This window comes from Phyllobates terribilis, unplaced genomic scaffold, assembly GCF_046119375.1.
Source record: "Phyllobates terribilis strain yellow unplaced genomic scaffold, ASM4611937v1 Scaffold_11__3_contigs__length_659146591, whole genome shotgun sequence".
Taxonomy (NCBI): domain Eukaryota; kingdom Metazoa; phylum Chordata; class Amphibia; order Anura; family Dendrobatidae; genus Phyllobates; species Phyllobates terribilis.
This window is the reverse complement of record NW_027362771.1, coordinates 425,344,798-425,367,709: the sequence shown is the minus strand read 5'-3', so window position 1 is coordinate 425,367,709 and position 22,912 is coordinate 425,344,798. Positions and strand designations below refer to the sequence as shown.

Here is a 22,912-nt window from a genome sequence, read left to right as displayed (position 1 = left end):
GTATTTGGTCCATCTTTTGTAACATTGCATGATGATTTACCTTCTTTTAAGAGTTTGATAATCCTCTCCTTTGTTTCAATTGACATCTTTCGTATTGGAGCCATGATTCATGTCAGTCCACTTAGTGCAACAGCTCTCCAAAACTCCTGTTTAGATGCAGACTAACGAGCAGATCTAATTTGATGCAGGTGTTAGTTTTGGAAATGAAAATTTACAGGGTGATTCCATAATTTTTTCCCTCTGCTTGGTCTGAAAAAAATTACCTTTACGGAGTACCACATTTTTTTTCTTGATTTCTTTTAGTGTTTCTTAAAGCCATAAAGTTTCCATTTGAAATTACTTTAGTTTTGTGCCATGTCTGTGATCTGCTTTTTTTCAACAACGTTAAACAACTGAATGAACATCCTCCGAGCCCAGTGATACCAAAATTTTTGCCAGGGGTTGTATATTAGGTTATCCTGTCACCAGATTTCACAAGCTTCCAGCTCCTGGATTATAGAGCCATTCTGACATGAATTATCAAAGTAAGCACATCAGCCTAATCAGGTCTAATAAACCTATATATTATTGTTTGTAGTTTACATTTTGAAATCAATGTTGGAACAAATCAAGCCAGGAATGTCACTCGAAGCAAGGATTACCAAGCTACAACTTGCCTACTTTGGACACTTCATACGAAGAGAGCAATCACTGGAGAAGGACATCATGATCGGAAGAATAGGCTTGCACAAGATCGATGTTCCTACAAAGCTTTCATCTATCATGTCACCATGGATCGAGACTGAGCAGAAGGCCGTTAAATAAATAAATAAATTGTGAAATCTGGTGCGTTCTTGTTTTTCCAAATTGTCTCTTCAGAGAGGAAGAGAACTAGAACTCTAGTGCCACCTATAGGAAGTAGCAATCCTAAAAGTCAATATTGGCCCTTTAATGAGCCTTGTCACATAACTTAGAATAAAAGCCAAGACCAGAAACTCATTTTGCAGACACTGTGTTTCGGGGTACTTCCCCTCCACTTTCACTTTTTTCCAAGAGCCATACCTTTTTTACCTAGCCATATGAAGGCTTCTTTTGAGCTGTAGTTTTTAACCCCTTACTGACATCTGACGTACTAATACGCGTCTGTGCCCTGGGACTTAATACCCAGACCCGTATTAGTACGTCATGGCGATCACGCGCGCACACAGGCTGTGCGGGCGCGATCGCCGCCGGGTGCCAGCTGATTGTCACAGCTGACACCCGGTACTATGTGCAGGGAGCGGTCCTGCACCGCTCCCAGCACATTAACCCCCGCGATGCTGCGATCGAAGTCTATCGAAGTCGATCGCGGCATTGCGGGGGCAAGGGGAGGTGATCGGCGATACTCACCTCCTCTTCCGGCTTCCAGCGCAGTCTGCAAAGGCTTCCCGGGTGTTGCCATGACGACCCGATGTCGTCATGTCAACATCCGGGTCACCAGAGAGCAGGAAGATTGCTTGGACATGCGCAGTGCATCTCCAAGCAATCTTCACACTGTGCACTTCTGACAGCCTTCATGGCATAGGGATGGTGCTCCATTCCTGTGCCATGCAGGCGATCAGAAAAAAAAAAGTGAAAGTCCCAGAGTGGGACAAAGTAATAAAGTGTATAAACTGTGTGAAAGTGGAAAAAAAAAAAAAAAAAAAGTGCAAAAATATTATAAAAAAAAAAAAAAAATAATACACCAAAAATAAAAATATAATGTACCCATCAATAAATATTATTATAAAAAAAATTAAAAAAAAAACAATAAAAGTACACATATTTGGTATCGCCGCGTCCGGAACAACCTGACCTATAAAACTGTCCCACTAGTTAACCCCTTCAGTGAACACGGTAAAAAAAAAACAAAAAAAAAAACAAAGCAAAAAACAATGCTTTATCACCATACCGCCAAACAAAAAGTGGAATAACACGCGATCAAAATGACGCATATAAATAAAAATGATACCGCTGAAAACGTCATCTCGTCCCGCAAAAAACACGCCACCATACAGCTCCATCAGCCGAAAAATAAAAAAGTTATAGCTCTCAGAATAAAGCGATACTAAAAAATATTTTTTTCTATAAAATAGCTTTTATTGTGTATAAGCGCCAAAACATAGAAAAATGATACAAATGTGATACCGCTGTAAACGTACTGACCCGAAGAATAAAGCTACCTCATCAATTTTACCACACGCGGAACAGAATAAAAAAAAAAAAAAAAAAACAATTCCTGAATTGTTGGTTTTTGTTTATTCTGCCTCCCAAAAATCGGAATAGAAAGCGATCAAAAAATGTCACGTGCCTGAAAATGGCACCAATAACAACGTCAAGTCATCCCGCAAAAAACGAGCCGTCACATGACTGTCTGCCAAAATCTTGAAAAATTATAGCTCTCAAAATATGGCAATGCAAAAATTAGATTTTACAAAAAATGCGTCTTTTAGTGTGTGACAGCTGTCAGTCATAAAAACCTCATATGATTCTGGCATTGCTGTAATCACACCGACCCGAAGAATAAAGTCGTCTAATCACTTATACCGCACAAGGAACGGCGTCAAAAATAAACTCTTGGGTTAGGATTGGGCTAGGGTTAGGGCTGGGTTTGGGGCTAGGGTTGTGCTGGGGCTAGGGTTGTGCTGGGGCTAGGGTTGTGCTAGGGTTAGGGTTGTGCTGGGGCTAGGGTTGTGCTGGGGCTAGGGTTGTGCTAGGGTTAGGGCTGGGGTTGGGATTTTTTTCAAAAGTAAGAAAAAAAGATGACGATATGGCGACTAGTGTTGAGAGCAAGTGCTCGCTACTTGAGTTTGCATCGGGTGCTCTGGTATGCATTGAGTATCGTGGGTATTTGAGTGACATGCTCGAGTCTCTGCCCCATATGCTTCGCGGCCAAAAAACTTTACGGGGATTGCCTGACATGCACGAGCGATCCCCGCATGTTTTTTTTTGGGTGTCTAATAACCGTGAAACATGCGGAGCAGGGACTCGAGCATGTCACTCGAGCACACGCTGTACATGGTGCATACCTGAGTACCCGATGCAAACTCAAGTAGCGAGCACTTGCGCTCAAGAATAATGACAACTTATTCAATATGATGACCTAATGTAAACAAATAATGTGCCGTACCTCTGGGTTCAAAATGTTCACTATACACCTTAATAAAATCCTTGAGGGGTATAGTTTCCAAAATGGGGACACTTGTGGGGGAGCTCCACTGTTTAGGCACATCACGGGCTCTCCAAACGCGACATGGTGTCCGCTAACAAATTGAATGGAAAATTGGCTCAAATTGTTAGCGGACGTCATGTTGCGTTTGGAGAGCCCCTGTGTGCCCAAACATTGGAGCTCCCCCACAAGTGACCCCATTTTGGAAACTAGACCCCCCAAGGCACCTATCTAGATGCATAGTGAGCACTTGGAACCCCCAGGTGCTTCACAAATTGATTCGTAAAAATGAAAAAGTGAAAAAAAAAAACACTTTTTCATTTTTATGAATCAATTTGTGAAGCACCTGGGGTTCCAAGTGCTCATTATGAATCTAGATAGGTGCCTTGGGGGGTCTAGTTTCCAAAATGGGGTCACTTGTGGGGGAGCTCCAAAGTTTGGGCACAGAGGGGCTCTCCAAACGCAATGTGGTGTCCGCTAACAATTTGAGCCGATTTTCCATTCAATTTGTTAGCGGATACCATGTTGCATTTAGAGAGTCCCTGTGTGCCCAAACATTGGAGCTCCCCCACAAGTGACCCCATTTTGGAAACTAGACCCCCCAAGGCACCTATCTAGATGCATAGTGAGCAGTTGGAACCCCCAGGTGCTTCACAAATTGATTCATAAAAATGAAAAAGTGTTTTTTTTTTCACTTTTTCATTTTTACGAATCAATTTGTGAAGCACCTGGGGGTTTCAAGTGCTCACGATGCATCTAGATAGGTGCCTTGGGGGGTCTAGTTTCCAAAATGGGGTCACTTGTGGGGGAGCTCCAATGTTTGGGCACACAGGGACTCTCTAAATGCAACATGGTGTCCTCTAACAAATTTAACGGAAAATCGGTTCAAATTGTTAGTGACACCATGTTGCGTTTGGAGAGCCGCTGTGTGCCCAAACATTGGAGTTCCCCCACAAGGGTCTAGTTTCCAAAATGGGGTCACTTGTGGGGGAGCTCCAATGTTTGGGCACACAGGGGCTCTCCAAACGCAACACATGGCGTCCGCTAATTATTCAAGCAAATTTTACAATCAAAAAGTCAAATGGCGCTCCTTCCCTTCCGAGCCCTGCCGTGCGCCTAAACAGTGTTTTTTCCCCAAATATTGGGTATCTGCGTGCCCAGGGGAAATTGCACAACAAATTTTGGGGTCCATTTTTTCTTGTTACCCCTGTGAAAATAAAAAAAATTGGGTCTAAAGTAACATTTTTGTGAAAAAAGTTAAATGTTCATTTTTTTTCTTCCACATTCAAAAAATTCCTGTGAAGCACCTGAAGGGTTAATAAAGTTCTTGAATGTGGTTTTGAGCACCTTGAGGGGTGCAGTTTTTAGAATGGTGTCACTTTTGGGTATTTTCTGTCATACAGACCTCTCAAAGTGACTTCAAATGTGATGTGGTCCCTAAAAAAATGGTTTTGTAAATTTTGTTGGAAAAATGAGAAATCGCTGGTCAACTTTTAACCCTTATAGCTCCCTAACAAAAAAAAATTTTGGTTCCAAAATTGTGCTGATGTAAAGTAGACATGTGGGAAATGTTATTTATTAACTCTTTTGTGTGATATATCGCTCTGATTTCAGGGCTTAAAAATTCAAATTCTGAAAATTGCAAAATTTTCAAAATTTTCGCCAAATTTCCGTTTTTTTCACAAATAAACGCAAGTGATATCGAAGAAATTTTCCACAATCATGAAGTACAATATGTCACGAAAAAACAATCTCAGAATCAGGGGGATCCGTTGAAGCGTTCCAGAGTAATTACCTCATAAAGTGACAGTGGTCAGAATTGTAAAAATTGGCCCGGTCATTAACGTGCAAACCACCCGCGGGGCTTAAGGGGTTAATGATATGGTTGATTTCACCATATATTGTGCTATAAAGCAGAAAAAAATATTCCATGTGCGGTCCAATTGTGAGAAAAAAACCCGCAATTCTACCATTGTTTTTTGGGGTTTTGTTTTCAAGGTGTTCATTGTGCACTAAAAATAACCTGGCAACATGATTTTTCAGATAAGTATGATTATGGTGATATCGATCTCGCAAAGTTTTTTTAATTGTTGATAAAAAAATTTTGGAAAACAAAATTGGCTTGTGTCTCAATTTTCTGAGACCTGAAACTTTTTTGTTTATCCTCGATGGGGCTGTGTGAGAGCTTGTTTTTTGCATAGTGAGCTGACATTTTTATTTGTATAATTTTAGGATACATGCCAGAGGTGTTTAGGTTTTCCAGGATTTGGGGCAAGAATTCAGTTTGGCGACAACCCCCCAGGTGGTTTGAGTAGTCCTCATGTGACCATTCATTCATATGCGATTTACACACTTGGTCATCTGCCGACTAGCAGCGATTCCTATTTCTATCAATGTTCAATGAAAAACTGAGAGAAGCGAGTTGTCATGTGACCGTAAGTATGAAAATCGCATATGAGTGAAGTATCCATGTGATGATGCTGGAACCAGCAAGAAGAGCTGAATCTTGACAGTGAGTATATTACACGCTGTTAGGATTGCCATGCTACCATGCTTCATTTTATAATAAAAGGGCTTGTTCAGGTTTGAAATGAAAGTCTGCAGTCACTCTATGTGACTGTGACGCGCCCCTGGGCCTGCTGTGTCGTGCGGCATCGCGCGCACGGGGGCTTACCCGGAGCCGGATCAGATGGGGGTAGTAGTCTCGTGGCGGTGACCCGGTCCGTGCCCAGGGAGTCAAACTGAGCGGCAGTCTTTAGCAGTAGATGTTAGAATGTTCGACTACGCCACCCGTGGATTGCGGTCACGGGACCGCCGCTGCACGGCAGTCCGCTGAGGCCGGTGTTGTTTGTGCAGCTGAGAATGAGATGACTCCCCACGGGAAGAGTATGGCCTCAGGGCAGATCTGTTAGAGATGATGATGGGAGTGATGGTGCGGGTGTCCCAGTGCTGAGGGTGCAGGTGTGACGGCAGGAACACAGAGGCGGGAAGTGCAGTTTCAAAAGCTTTACTCACAGTTCTTTATCAGATCCTTGTGCACAGTAGGACCACCCGAGCCGTGCTGCGTCCACCAGGTCAGGGACTCGGCCAACTCCCAGGCGATTCCAGAGCGTGGTCCAGAGCTCCCCTCTCTTCCTTCCTACTGGCCGTCCTCACCAGGGACCCACCTATGTCCGGCTTCCTCGGGCCTTATGGGGCAAAACCTCTCTCCGGCTTTCCTGACCCTATGTGGCGTGCCTTCCTGGTGGATGTGGCGAGGGGTCGTGCCAAAGCTTGACCACGACCTCCGGTTCCTGGCTAAGGATGATTGACCTCCACCAGTTTGGGATCCGGTACCCTTCTCTGCCAACCCTTCACCCGTTTTAGTTCACTCGTGGGATCTCAGGGTTCCTTCTGCTTGCGTCTCTGGGCCTTTCCTTGTGTTCCTCTTCTTCCTTCCCTCTCTATGCTTCAGGCCTGGCTCTGGAGCTGGGCCCAGACGGAGCCACAGCTCCCCCTCAGCCCTCTCTGGCTGAGCTCCTCTCTCCACTCCTCCAGGCTGAACAGACCCTGTCTAAAGATGGTGCCCACCTTATATACTCCCTCTGACACCCGAGCCCAGGTGACAATGCAACCAATGGGCTCCTACCTATGCCCAGAGTCCCTCCCCTATCTGCTCCTACACTACTGGGATGTCCCCCCCCCCCCCACTCCGGCCAGGGACAGACGCTGTCGTACCTGCACATCTATCTGGTGGGAGTACCGTTGTTCTGTCCCCCGGAAATGGGGTGAGTGTAGTGCATGCAGCTATCTGAGCTCTGTCCCACACTCCATCCTTACCCGGGAGTGGAATACCACACCTCTGGTTTGAGGTGCAATACTCCTGTAGCAGCCGAGTCCTCGGGGTGCTACAACTGCAGGCATCTGAATTCTCACAGCGCATGTGTGGCGCCCCGAGGGTTCGGTTGCCACAGGGGTATTGCACCTCAACCAGAGGTGTGATATTCCACTCCCAGGTAAGGATGGAGTGTGGACCAGGGCTCAGTTAGTTGCATACACACACTCACCCCATTTCCGGGGGACAGCTCGACGGTGCTCCCATTTATGCAGGCACGACTGACTATGTCCCTGGCTGGAGTGGGGTGGGGGGAGAGAACCCAGTGATGTAGGAGCAGTAGGGGAAGGTTTCTGGAGCATAGGAAGGAGCTCATTGGGTGCAGGTCACCTGAGCTCAGACAGAGAGGTAGATAAAAGGTGGGAGCCATCTTAGGAGGGGAGTTCAGTTCAGTTCACAGAAGTAGTTCAGCCAGAGAGAGCTGAAAGGGAGCTGCGGCTCAGCCTGAGCTCAGCTCCACGAGGCAGGCCTAGAGAGAAGGCCGAGGCCAGAGAGAAGGGAGAAGGAGAAAGAAGGAAGGAGAAGAGACTGAGGAGTAGAAAGGCTCCAGAAACAAGAAGGCAGGAGGGACCCTAAGAGAGCAGAACGGACCGCAACCGTTGCAAACCCGCGTTATATCGGGTGAAGGGTCAGGCCGTGGAAGGGTACCAGATTCCCAAGTTGGTGGAGGTAAATCATCCCTCAGCCAAGAACCGGAGGTCGTGATCATTTATTGGTGCGACCCCTTTCTACACCCACTAAGAAGGCACCACATAGGGTCAGGGAAACTGGCGCCAAGTTTTACCAGAAAAGGCCCGAGGCAGCTGGACAGAAGCTTGGTTACTGGTGGGGCACGAGAGGCCAGAGAAAGGATAGAAGGGGGTCCTGTGCCATACTCCTGAACTGCCTGGGGGTTGACGGAGCCCCTCACCTGGTGGACGCAGCACGGCTTGGGCAGTCATTGCTGACAGAGGTGACTTGGATATCAACTGTGAGTAAAAGGCCTGAACTGCACCATTGGACTCTGTGTGATTTATGCTGCGCCTGCACCATCACCCCCAGCATCCTCCTACATTGCCCTGAGGCTACACTCTTCCCGTGGGGAGTTATCCTATCCCTGTGCTGCACACCAAAACCAGCCTCAGCAGTCTGCCTTGCAGCGGCGGTCCTCCCTGACGGCAAACCACGGGTGGCGTAGTCGGACATTCATAACTCTATAAATAGACTGCCACAGCTTTTGGTCTGACCACCCTGAGCCACGGGATCGGGTTGCCACTACTACCCCCAGCATCGCACAGAAGCCCGGTTCCGGGTGCCCCACGGCCCAGGGGGCTAGTCACATGCACTGCACATTTTTAGGATTCTCCCTTGCTGGTGCAAGAGTGGACTGTCATGTGAGCATAAGTATGCAATTTGTATAATTCTGGTAACATTTCGACTAGATGTGTCCGGCCTTGCTCAATTCATTTTCATTGAGTGAGGTCACACATGTCTACACAGCTTGTATGAAAATCACATACTTGCGGTTTCGTGACCTCCCACTCTCACCGCTGGCATCAGAGCCTAACAGTGTGCAGTGCACGCTGTGAGAATTTAGAAGTCTGCAGTCACATAGAATAACTGCAGACTTGGACAACCCCTTTAATGCTCCTAACATAAATAAAAACATACTAACCCTTAACTTGTCACACGGCAAAACACTTTATTAACATAGCCATTTATTACATAATCTTACAAGTTATGGATTATGTAATGCAGCGGTATTCACACAGTGCAGTAAAGAGGCAGTGACGCAGATTAGTCCAACTTAAAAATCTTTATTTTGGCAACTTAACAACCATAAGGCAAACGTTATCCTTCGGATCGCAGTTGGGTCGTTCATCACAGTCCATAACACTCCGTTTCCATTGCCGTGGGTGACTGCACCACCGTATCACTCGTGGGTGCGTCAGTACCTTTGCTTCTCTGGCTCTAGCCTTTGTTCAAACTCACACAGACCTATCCTGCCCAGAACTCCTGCACTGAAGCTTGCAAACTAAAACTGACACACCCAAACATCAACTAAAAGTTTAAATGGGTTTCGTGGACATGAGCCAGTCCCAAGACCCGAAGTGGAGGAAGAGATCCATCCCACTACTGATCCTATAGATCTTTTCAAAAATAAAAGCCCATGTCAGGTTCTCTTAAATCTGACTTAGTCAAATAATTTGACCAAATCCACTGTCTTTTATTTTGCATTGTAACCATAGCTGCAGCTGTGATTTCAATGTACTCCAGCGGGTTCAGTATGCCTCTATGCGCATTCTGGGGGACACATAACAACCCTCGCATATGATTCCCCTCGCTGCCTAACAATTGTTACATGTTTAAAGGATCAGAACCAATAGCAGCACAAGAATCCATGACCAGAACTACCAGTAGTACAGAAATAAATCACTAGAACCCCCATCAGTACAGGAACACAGCATCAAAACCCTCATAAGTACAGAAATACATCACTAGAACCACCAACAGTACAAAAATTCATAGAACCACCAGCAGTACAGAAATACATTTGTTTAACCGCCATCAGTACTGAAACACATCATCAAAACCCTCATTAGTACAGGAATACATCACCAGAACCAACAGTAGTGCAGAAATTCATCATCAGGACCACCATCAGTACAGGAATGCACCACCAGGACCACCATCAGTACATGAATACATCACTAGAACAACTATCAGTATATTAATTCAGCACCAGAACCACCATCAGTACATAATACATCAATTGTAATGTCAGGTCAGACCCATATACATTTGTATTGCATGAACCTACAACTTCCAGTATGTCATTAATAATGGTAAGGAGATACTAGGTGTTATTGCTATCAGTATTCATCAGACTGCAGACCATACCAGAACCACAGTTCTAATGAGTATTAGTCAGTATCACAAATAAACATTTATATCCAGGTACCTTATAGATGATGTTGTCTCTGATTGGAGTCGTTCTCTTTCTTTTCTTCATCTTATCCAGACGTTATGATGACTTTTTCACAGCCACAGCTCGTCTCTGCAGACTTCGATCTTCTCTGGTCTTGTGTAACACATCACCACGCAACGCCCTTTAAAATAGCAGCGAGATTATAATGCTCCTGAATAAAAATATCTGCCCTACGCTGTGCCCCTGAATAAATAATTGCTCCTCATTGTGTTCCCTGCACAAAATATGACTCCCACACTGTCCCTCTTATGGTACATGACACTGCCCTCTTCTTTCCATACTTGGTCCCATCTTCACACTGTCCTCTCACACGGTCTCCCTATACTGCTCAGTCTCTAAACTTTGCTCCCTTATCAAACTCCCCCCTCCTCTGCATACTGTCCCCTCCTTCCTGTGGCCTCACACTGTGACCCTATACTGCCCCCTCTCCATACCACCCCCCACACTACCCAGTCTCTACATAGGTTGAAAAAAAGACATAGGTCCATCAAGTTTAAACTTTCTCCACCAATTATACATTTTATCACCAAATTAACTATAACCCACAATGTTATGTGTACTGAGGAAATCATCCAGCCCTTTTTTAAAACCAGTTCTTGTGCCTGCCATTACTACTTCTTGTGGTACGGCATTCCACATTCTTACTGCTCTAACTGTAAAGAACCCTTTCCGATTTAACTGCCTTTCTTCCACCTGTAATGAGTGCCCCCTGGTCCTTAGTATGGTCTTTTAGAATGAATAAGTCATGTGCCAGTTCTTCATATTGGCCAAACATATAATTATATATATAAATGAGATCTCCTCTGAGACATCTTTTTTTGTAAGCTAAACAAGCTTAACTTTTCCAACCTTTCATCATATGAGAGGCCTTCCATCCCTTGTAATAATCTAGTTGCCGCCTTTGAACTGACTCTAATGTCTGAATATCCTTTTTAAAATGTGGGGCCTAAAACTGGATCCCATATTCTATATGTGGCCTCATAAGTGATTTATAGAGGGGTAACAATACGTTGAGATCATGGGATTGTATCTCTTTTTTTATACACCCTAAAATATTGTTTGCTTTTGCAGCTGCTGCTTGACATTGAGTACTGCTGCTCAGCCTGCTTGTAACCAGAATACCCAAGTCCTTCTCCTGTTCTGTAGTCCTGAGTATTCTCCCTTTTAATGTATATGCAGCAATAGGATTACTCCGTCCTAGGTGCATTACTCTACATTTATAAACCTTAAATCTCATTTGCCAAGTGTTTGCCCATTCAGACATCTTATCCAGATCATTTTGTAATATTTTAATCTCAAAGTCAGATATTAATATCCTACATAGTTTGGTGTTGTCAGCAAAGACTAAATAGACACAAATTCGGCACTCTAGATAGGTGCAATGGTGAGATATATTATAAAGAGCAACTCAGAATGGTAATAAATGTTTCAGTCAGCAATAGTCCTTCGTCAGTAAACAGATTGCAATATTGAGACTGCTAGGAGCTAAGCGCTTGTGTGATGCTGCGGCGTCCACCGCTAGTAAAACCCAGGTAATAGCGCTATTTGTCATTTTTACATAGCGTGACTGCACTGGTATTTCATGTTCAAGAGACCATGAAGTAGAATGATGACAGTTCAGGTATTCTTAGTACTATTACCACTTCTTGTGCTGAAGAAATCATGTAATCATTGCTTGCAAATGTCACATACATTAATTTTGGTTTTAGTAGTAAGATTTAATTCGCTATATATATTATTGTGTTTATATATAAATATATATATATATTTATATTAATCTTTATAATATGTATATGTGTGTATATTTAGGGAGGTAAGTAGACATTGGAAGCAGAAGTAGTTCAGTTTTGGAAAGGTTGAGTTTCAGATAGAGAGGACATGATGTTGGAAACTATGCACAGACAGTCACTGGTGTTCTGTAGTACAGCATAGAGAGTAGGAGATGGTGGTCAACAGTGTCAAAAGCTGAAGAGGTCAAGAATAATGAGCGGAGATTAGTCACCATTACGTTTTGCTGTCAAAAGGTCATTGGTCACTTTGATTACAGTTTCTGTAGAATGTAGGGGGCAGAAGCCAGACTTTGATGGATCTAGAAGAGAGTGAGTGGAGAGGTAATGGGTAAGGAGGAAGTAGACCAGGCGTTCCAAGAGTTTAGAGATGAAGGGGAGACTGGAGACTGGTCTGTAGTTATTTGTGCAGGATATGTCAAGATAGGTTTTTTTTTTTTTTAAATAATTCCGTAATAGCAGAGTGTTTGTGGGAGGAGGGGAAGATACCAGAAGAGAGGGAGAGATTGTAGATTTTAGTTAGGTGAGTAGTGACAACTGGAGAGACTGGAGTAGGTATGAGGGAATGGGGTCAGTAGTGCATGTAGTAGGACAAAAAGAAGAGAGGAGCCCGGAGACATCTTCTTGTGTGACTGAATCAAATGTAGAGAGTGAGCCAGAGGAGATGTGAGGAGGCATGGGAGTCACGGCACTTGGTGGCTGGAAACTGATTTCCTGACGGATATTTTCTATTTTCTCTGTTAAGTAGGTGGCTAGATCATGAGCAAAAATGTCTGTGATAGGGGCCTGAGCTTTAGGACTGATTAAGGAGCGAAAGGTGTCAGAGTTTTTTGGGGTTGTTGGATAGTGAGGAGATCAGGGTGGTGAAGCAGGTCTATTTAGTGAGGCGAACGGCAGAGTTATAGGTTCTTAACATAAATGTATAGTGAATAAAGTTTTCTGGTGTGCGAATTATCCTCCATAGGTGTTCGGCACTCCTGGAGCATCGCTGGAGGAATCGAAGTTGCGGTGTGAACCAGGGCTGTTTTTACTTTGTGTTACCTTCAATTTTGAATAAATCCCCAACAGTGTCACCTGCAAAGCACCCCCACACCATCACACCTCCTCCTCCATGCTTCACGGTGGGAACCAGGCATGTAGAGTCCATCCGTTCACCTTTTCTGTGTCGCAGAAAGAAACGGTGGTTGGAACCAAAGATCTCAAATTTGGACTCATCAGACCAAAGCACAGATTTCCACTGGTCTAATGTCCATTCCTTGTGTTCTTTAGCCCAAACAAGTCTCTTCTGCTTGTTGCCTGTCCTTAGCAGTGGTTTCCTAGCAGCTATTTTACCATGAAGGCCTGCTGCAAAAAGTCTCCTCTTAACAGTTGTTGAAGAGATGTGTCTGCTGCTAGAACTCTGTGTGGCATTGACCTGGTCTCTAATCTGAGCTGCTGTTAACCTGCGATTTCTGAGGCTGGTGACTCGGATAAACTTATCCTCAGAAGCAGAGGTGACTCTTGGTCTTCCTTTCCTGGGGCGGTCCTCATGTGAGCCAGTTTCTTTGTAGCGCTTGATGGTTTTTGCAACTGCACTTGGGGACACTTTCAAAGTTTGCCCAACTTTTCGCACTGACTGACCTTCATTTCTTAAAGTAATGATGGCCACTCGTTTTTCTTTACTTAGCTGCTTTTTCTTGCCATAATACAAATTCTAACAGTCTATTAAGTAGGACTATCAGCTGTGTTTCCACCAGACTTCTGCACAACACAACTGATGGTCCCAACCCCATTTATAAGGCAAGAAATCCCACTTATTAAACCTGACAGGGCACACCTGTGAAGTGAAAACCATTTCCGGTGACTACCTCTTGAAGCTCTTCAAGAGAATGGCAAGAGTGTGCAAAGCAGTCATCAAAGCAAAAGGTGGCTACTTTGAAGAACCTGGAATATAAGACATATTTTCAGTTGTTTCACACTTTTTTGTTAAGTATATAATTCCACATGTGTTAATTCATAGTTTTGATGCCTTCAGTGTGAATGTACAATTTTTATAGTCATGAAAATACAGAAAAATCTTTAAATGAGAAGGTGTGTCCAAACTTTTGGTCTGCACTGTATATATAATATGCAGAGGCGTAGCTACTAGGGGGGGAACTAAACTTTTGAGTGAGGCCCTAACCATGTAACCCTGATTACAAATATGGTGGTGCAGCCTAATAGTGGATGCAGTAGAACCTTAACAGATGACAAAGCTGTTACTAAAACAAATCTCTATACAAAGGTCAACACTGATCTTACTGCCATAGGGTGACCATATAGTGGTAGATACCAGTCCTGGAGACCATATAAAAGATTACAGTACAGTTATTAATGGTGACTTACAGCTGACATTCTTTCTGGTGCAGTCATTCACTTTTCCCATCTTTTCAATCTGACCCAGACCGACATGACCATTTCATGATAACGCCTTATCCGAGCATGTTCGCACAACACTAGTCATAATTATAGATACCTGAGCTTTTGCAATGCCCTAAGCGACATAGCGAATCAGAAGAACTATACGACATCTCTAATTGGAAGTATTTGTTAATATTATTATTATTATTACATCTACTACATATTAGGATAGGATCTTGGAGATGGGAATACCCCTTTAAATAAAGAAAAGCATATGTTTGCTCTCTGAGTACTCGTACTGACCTGGAGAATCATATTGCCAGGTCAGTTTTACCATATAGTGAACATGGTAAATAAAAATCCAAAAACATAATTTTGGAATTGCCCTTTTTTTTTCAATTGCCGTAAAAATGACACAAAATCAAATGGAAGTCAAGTATATGAGTCAATTATACTGTAACATAGTCTTCTTTCTTGTACTTTCCTTCAGTGCTAATTTTACTTCGTTGTTTCTTAAAGAGTAGATCAGAGGATTTAGCATTGGGGTGACAACACTGTAGAACAAGGTGGCCATTTTATCATGGTCCGTGACATGAACAGTCCCAGGTCTCATATAGATAAAGAATATTGTGCCATAAAATAAAGCCACGACAAGAACATGTGAAGCACAAGTGGAAAATGCTTTCCTCCGTCCTGTGGCTGTACGAATCTTCATTATGCTGGAAATTATTTTGACATATGTAATAAGAATGCAAAAAAATGGGGTCCCAGATACCACTATAGCACAGAAGAAAAGGACGGTCTTATTAAGAGAAGCATCTGTACAAGCCAGTTCTAGCAGTGAGGGTATTTCACAGAAAAAATGATTCACTACATTTCGGCTACAGAACGGTAACTGCAATGTATATACTGTGTGTACTGCAGAGTCTAGAAGGCCACCGAACCACGATGCTATCGCTATTTTAATGCACAAGATGGGATGCATTATATTAGTATAGTGTAAGGGGCTGCATATAGCCACATACCGGTCGTACGCCATTGCCAACAACAAAAAACACTCTGTCCCTCCTAGAGAAAGGTGAATAAACATTTGGGCGAAACAAGCATGAAAAGAGATTGCTTTCGTCACTGATAATAAGTTTATTAGCATTATAGGAACAACACTTGACGTATACCAGATGTCCAAGAAAGAGAGATTTCTTAGAAAGAAGTACATTGGAGTGTTAAGTCGAGGGTTTATGCTACTAACCCAAATTATTACTATATTACCAAATAAAGAAACAATATAACATGTAAGAACTACAATAAAAAGCAAAATCTGCATGTCCTGCCTGCTGGTTAGACCCAGAAGAATGAACTCATCCACGGTGGTGAAATTCCATGTGACCATTACTAGAGTCTACAAGGAAAAGTTTGATAATGTTAGTAAATGAAACCCAACAGGCTAGAAATCGTAGTGGTGTCAATAGAAAAGAAACACTGAACTGTTGTTCTAGTTCATGATCAAGTTCATACAGTCCAGCATGATACAAGTACAGTATGCCAGGAACAAATACATGTCATATCGGTCCCAGTGAGAACCTGTATACACAATTCTAAGTACTAACTGTACAGCAGTTATACCTGGACATTTTATAACACTGTTATTTGATGATTTTTGTATGGAACTACCATTTGGTGACTATTTGATGGCTTATTTAGGCATGCTGTGGTGTGACGGTTATTTAGTCAACTGTAGTTGGCCAACATATGGCATTGGGATCTACTAACAGCCAAATCCAAAGGTCACTGCTCCCTGCTGATTCTCCTGGATCTCTCTGCAGCATTTGACACTGTGGATCACCAGCTCCTCCTCACTATGCTCCGCTCTATAGGCTTCAAGGAAACCGTTCTCTCCTGGTTCTCCTCCTACCTCTCTGACCGCTCCTTCACTGTATCTTTTGCCGGCTCCTCTTCCCCTCCTCATCCCCTTACTATCGGGGTTCCTCAGGGCTCAGTCCTAGGCCCCCTCCTCTTCTCTCTATACACTGCCCCTATTGGACAAACAATCAGCAGATTTGGGTTCCAGTATCATCTCTATGCTGACGACACCCAACTATACACTTCTTCCCCTGACATCACCCCTACCCTAATACAAAACACCAAGGATTGTTTATCTGCTGTGTCTAGCATCATGTCCTCCCTCTATCTCAAATTGAATCTCTCCAAAACTGAACTTCTTGTGTTTCCCCCCTCTAGTAACCTAACTCTACCTAATATCGAAATTACCTTGGAGGGGTCAACCATAACTCCCAAGCAGCACGCTCACTGCCTTGGGGTCATATTCGACACTAACCTTTCCTTTACTCCCTATATCCGATCACTCACTCGCTCTTGTCACCTGCATCTTAAAAACATCTCCAGAATCCGACCTTTTCTCACTTTGGAAACTGCTAAAACTCTTACTGTCGCTCTTATTCACTCTCGTCTGGACTACTGCAACTCTCTTCTGATCGGTCTCCCTCTTACCAAAATTTCCCCTCTCTAATCTGTCCTGAATGCGGCAGCCAGGGTCGTATTTATGTCCAGCTGCTTCACCGATGCCTCCACCTTGTGCCAGTCATTACACTGGTTACCCATTCACTACAGGGTCCAATATAAACTCATTGCTCTCACCCACAAAGCTCTCTACAGTTCTGCACCACCTTATATCTCCTCTCTCATCTCAGTCTATCGTCCTACACGTGCCCTCCGTTCCACAAATGACCTAAGGCTAACATCCCCCATAATCCGAACCTCACACCTCCGTCTCCAAGACTTCTCTCGTGCTGCACCAGTTCTCTGGAATGCTCTACCCCAGACGATCCGGTTGATGCCTAGCCCCGATGTCTTCAAGCGCGCTTTAAAAACCCATCTCTTTAAACAAGCCTACCACCTCAACTACTCAGTAAACTAACTTTCCCCTGTTCCCTCCTAAATACTATTCAGAATCTGCACCCTACTGTTCATCTGTTTCTACACCCTCCATGCACTCGATAACTGCACTCGGTAATTGAGTATTGCACTTTAACATACAGGCTGATGACCGGATCATACAGCTTTATATGATAATCCCGACTTATTATAATTGCCAGACCTGAAATAACAAGCACTTTCCACCTATTGTGTCCCCCCATTTCCATGTAGATTGTAAGCTTGCGAGCAGGGACCTCACTCCTGATGTAACTGTTAAACTGTCTCACCTTGTATTGAATTTATTGTTTGTACATGTCCCCGCTTAATTGTAAAGTGCTGCGGAATATGTTGGCGCTATATAAATAAAAATTATTATTATTATTATTATTGGGAATCATATATGGTGATTATAATTAGGCTTAGTATTTTGGTTATTTACTATATGGACATACACTATTTAATGGCTGTGGGGTCAGGTCAGTTGGAAGAACAGAAGATGTCATGCAATGCATCAGCCTACATAAGGTGACCTCTATTGGAAATGTATTACATTGTGACCTTCTATTTCATGTGGTTAAGGCATAACTTGAAAGTGACTAGATGTGTCTAAATCTACCAAGATTCGAAATTTGGCAAATCACATGAATTTAACAGGGAAATTCTATCCAGAGCATAATAAATGTAGAATGTAAAAAAAATTCTGCAGTCCACATAACCAGCCATTCAGTCTTCCACACCTCTTCTTTTCGCCTCCTCCTATGGCATACATCCTATTTGGCTTGCTTAAATATATTTCAGAGCTTCCAGCGCCAATTAGGCCTCTGATGTCACTGTGCACCATGCCATTACATGTTGTAACGTCACAACAAGCTTCCTCCATGGTGCTGACTAAGCCTTGAGCAATGCACATCGTAATGTCAAGATACCTTTATGTGCACTGTGTTGGCATGTTGCGCAGTGAAGTTAGAAGCTTAGTCAACACTGGAAGCCCCGGCACTGAGTGAAGCAGGGTGACAAAGATGAACATGATGGTGGTAGGCGAAAAAATGAGGAAAAGAGGACTGGATGACAGGCAGCAGGTCAGGAGAGATATGAGGAAAGTATTATTATTTTTTTTTACCTTTTATCAGTCTTCTATAGTTTAGCAAAATGGAGCCACTGCTGACTACCATTTTGCTAAATTAGTTGGAGTGAATTGCAAAAAATGCATATTCTAGAGAATGCAAGTTTTTGTAAAATTGAAGAGAATTCAATTCCATTCAAATAAATTCATGCATTTCTAGACCTAACTTCAAACTTTGTCATGGGACCATGTTCTCTAAGTACACCACTGTTTCACAAAGTACTACAGTCTCAACTTTTTTCCATCAAAACTTTAGACTCCACAAAAAACCCTGGTCAACTTCTTTAAGTCAATGAGGTCTTCTGCTGCCATTAGTATCTTTCACATGCCAGACTCAGCAATATTTTGTACTGTCAATAGAAATCATGTTGAACAAAAACTGAGAAGATCTGCTAAATTCATTAAATGGAGTGCACCTCTTAATGAATTCAGACTATTGTATTCCAGTGGCACACATTAGTATAAATGAATCAGCCCCCATATTTTTACATTGACAATTTTGCCCTATTGTTTTTTGTTTCTGAATCCCTATAAAAACGTTTCACTTTCATAGGTAGAATGGGATTAAAGGGGTATTCCCATCTCTATTATCATATCCCAATATATAGTAGGTCTAATAATAATAAATATAGTCAAATACCTCTAATTAGAAATGTTGAATAGTTCTTCTGATTCGCTATGTTGCTTACTCAATATGTAGGGCATTGCAGTAGCTTAGGTATCCATGGATACGATCACTAACAGCGAACTACCTGTCACAAAATCAGTGGCATATTAATAATTTTATTGTTATATATTATAATACGAAATGAGTGGAGAGATCCGCGGATGATCTGCTTTGAGTTGAATTTCCTGATATTTGCGGATTCATGACTCTCTACCTCTCCCTCTCTCTTCTTCTACCTCTTTGTGTTTGCTTGAAAACAAAGTCAGCTCCCCTATATTCCCCAATCATGCAGGTCATGCACGTTCTGTGTAGGGAACACTTGGAGCACAGCAAGATGAATGTAAGAAGAGATAAAAAAGACCCAGCAGTACTCATGCCTTGAGAAAATGCATCTTCTTTATTGTAGATAAGTAAAACAACTCTGAATAAATCACACAAGAGTTAAAAGTTGCAAATGTGTTTCAGAGCTATGTCCTTAATCATTGCATAAAACCAAATGAATTATTCCCACAATCACTGTTGCACGCCCTGATTTACAATAAAGAACATGGTTTTTATCAACACATGAGTCCTACTGCTGGATCTTATCTCTTCTTTCTTTCTTTTTCTCTCTCTCTCCCCCACAACCCTGTCTCTCTTTCTCTCGATCTCTCTCTTTTACTCTCTCTCACTCTTTCTCTTCCTCGCTCTCCCTCTTTGGGGTAATTGCTTTTGAGTATTGTGATTAGAAACAAGTTGGTTCAATGCGAATCAACTATTAGGCTAAAATTCGACGAACCTGGCAGATACCTGGCGAATTCGAATTTCAAAAGATTTTCTCATCTCTTATAATAACCCTCTACAAACTTGTCGTTCAAATAAAAAATACAAAAAAATTAAAAACCTATAAGTTCAGTAAAATTTGTTTGTCTCAGTATAGAAAAATAAGTAATAATATATTTATAAAACATAAAAATTCTCTGTTCCAAATAATTTGTTTCATTTTGTTTTTACATCACTGCATTTTCATTCATTCACACCTTTATATGTGTCATTTACAAAAGAAAAAATGTTATACCCAACCCCAGTGAGCCATGGGAGTAAATAAGATCAGGGCATTTTTTACAGTCACTTTCTCAACTGTTTTTGTTTTCCTATTCCAACACTCCCCAAAAATATAATCCTGGAGAAAACCATTATTGCAATGTAAAATGCAAGTAAATTGAAAAATTTGATATGATTTTTTTTTGCAGCGACATAAAAAGAAATGGAAAAAAAAGGAAATTGTGAAGAATCGTGTGTCTACAATTTGTAGCATGATGGAATGAATTTGTAAACCTACTTAACAGAATATTATATTTGTTCACAAGTAAGGAATTGAACGTTTTTCCTACCTTTGACTGAAGTAACATATAGTAACCATTCAGAATAGCAGAAGTAATTGATATAATGTCATATTACTTTAAGCCAATTAATGCATTATCCTAATTGGTCAAAATATACCTGCATTGAGCTCTGACTTTCTCATATGTTTTCATGTAAATGGATTGGAATAATTGTATCTGATGAACTACTTTGGGAATGAAGCATGTAGTTCCTTCATCTGCCACGGTGATCTGAAAACAAGCAGAGCAAGGTAGATATGAGTACCATAATGTATCCTGCTTTGTACTCCCTTCAGACTCCATATGCTCATTATTTGTGGTTAAGGGATTATATGTCAAACTTTAAATCCCATATAGAATTTTTTTGTAGACTTGTAGAGTAACTAAACCTTTTATAATTTTTTCTAGTTTTCAGGGCTGGGGTTGTGCTATACACACCTATTGGTCAAAAAACCATGAGACTTGCAGAGCTCAGGAAATGAGTCCACTGCTCCTGATTGTGCAGAAAGAGTAGAGCACAGATTCAATACAGTTATATGAAAAAGTTTGGGCACCCCTATTAATCTTAAGCTTAATGTTTTATAAAAATTGGTGTTTTTGCAACAGCTATTTCAGTTTGATATATGTAATAACTGTTGGACACAGTAATGTTTCTGCCTTGAAATGCGGTTTATTGTACTAACAGAAAATGTGCAATCTGCATTCAAACAAAATTTGACAGGTGCATAAGTATGGGCACCCTTATCATTTTCTTGTTTTAAATACTCCTACCTACTTTTTACTGACTTACTAAAGCACTTTTTTTGGTTTTGTAACCTCATTGAGCTTTGAACTTCATAGCCAGGTGTATGCAATCATGAGAAAAGCTACTTAAAGTGGCCACTTGCAAGTTGTTCTCCTGTTTGAATCTCCTCTGAAGAGTGGCATCATGGGCTCCTCAAAACAACTGTCAAATGATCTGAAAACAAAGATTATTCAACATAGTTGTTCAGGGGAAGGATACAAAAAGCTGTCTCAGAGTTTTAACCTGTCAGTTTCCACTGTGAGGAACATAGTAAGGAAATGGAACACAGGGACAGTTCTTGTTAAGGCCAGAAGTGGCAGGCCAAGAAAAACATCAGAAAGGCAGAGAAGAAGAATGGTGAGATCAGTCAAGGACAATCCTCAGACCACCTCCAGAGAGCTGCAGCATCAACTTGCTGCAGATGGTGTCACTGTGCATCGGTCAACTATACAACGCACTTTGCACAAGGAGAAGCTGTATGGGAGAGTGATGCGAAAGAAGCCGTTTCTGCAAGCACGCCACAAACAGAGTCGGCTGAGGTATGCAAAAGCACATTTGCAGAAGCCAATTTCTTTTTGGAAGAAGGTCCTGTGGACTGATGAAACCAAGATTGAGTTGTTTGGTCATACAAAAAGGCGTTATGCATGGCGACAAAAAAAACACAGCATTCCAAGAAAAACACTTGCTACCCACAGTAAAATTTGGTGGAGGTTCCATCATGCTTTGGGGCTGTGTGGCCAATGCCGGCACCGGGAATCTTGTTAAAGTTGAGGGACGCATGGATTCCACTCAGTATCAGCAGATTCTTAACAACAATGTTCAAGAATCAGTGACAAAGTTGAAGTTACGCAGGGGATGGATCTTTCAGCAAGACAATGATCCAAAACACCGCTCCAAATCTACTCAGGCATTCATGCAGAGGAACAATTACAATGTTCTGGAATAGCTATCCCTGTCCCCAGACCTGAATATCATTGAACATCTGTGGGATCATTTGAAGAGGGCTGTCCATGCTCGGCGACCATCAAACTTTACTGAACTGGAATTGTTTTGTAAAGAGGAATGGTCAAAAATACCTTCATCCAGGATCCAGGAACTCATTAAAAGCTACAGGAAGCGACTAGAGGCTGTTATTTTTGCAAAAGGAGGATCTACTAAATATTAATGTCACTTTTCTGGTGAGGTGCCCATACTTATGCACCTGTCAAATTTTGTTTGAATGCAGATTGCACATTTTCTGTTAGTAGAATAAACCTCATTTCAAGGCAGAAACATTACTGTGTCCAACAGTTATTACATATATCAAACTGAAATAGCTGTTGCAAAAACACCAATTTTTATAAAACATTAAGCTTGAGATTAATAGGGGTGCCCAAACTTATTCATATAACTGTATAAAGTCTATGTATCCAGAGTACAGAGTATGGATTTAATAGAAAGTCTATGTTTTCTATTAAATCTGTATTCTGCTCTGTGTGCCGGACTTATAATTTGCAATTTATTGAATTCAGGCAGAAATGCTCAGGATTTTTCCTGAGGGTTTCTGCATCTCCCTGGCCGAAAAAATGCATGCGGATTGTACATGCGTTTTCCTGCCAGAGACATGCGGATGTGAAGCGTTCTTCACTTGCATTTCCGCATGCGGGTGTCAAGCGCTTTCCAAGAGATTTTAGCATCACTTGGAAAGTGCTTGACAACTTGGTCACACTATATAAATCCATGCAACCGGCATGGATTTATATAGTGTGACCAAGTTAGTTAAAACAAAGAATAAAAATGGTAAAAAACAAACAAACACATACTCACCTTCCGATGGCCCCCGGTCTCCTTAACCGATGCGTCCGGTCTTGCCAGTGTCTCGCAGTT

The 22,912-nt window shown here is 42.2% G+C and overlaps 1 protein-coding gene across 1 annotated transcript; it reads right to left on the bottom strand.

Annotated features, from left to right (window-relative positions):
• Positions 1-14,619: 14,619 nt before the first annotated feature.
• On the bottom strand, positions 14,620-15,564 carry LOC141167296 (olfactory receptor 2C3-like). The gene has a single exon (XM_073654725.1). It carries the CDS (start codon positions 15,562-15,564, stop codon positions 14,620-14,622), a length of 945 nt encoding a protein of 314 aa, XP_073510826.1.
• Between the last annotated feature and the right edge of the window lie 7,348 nt (positions 15,565-22,912).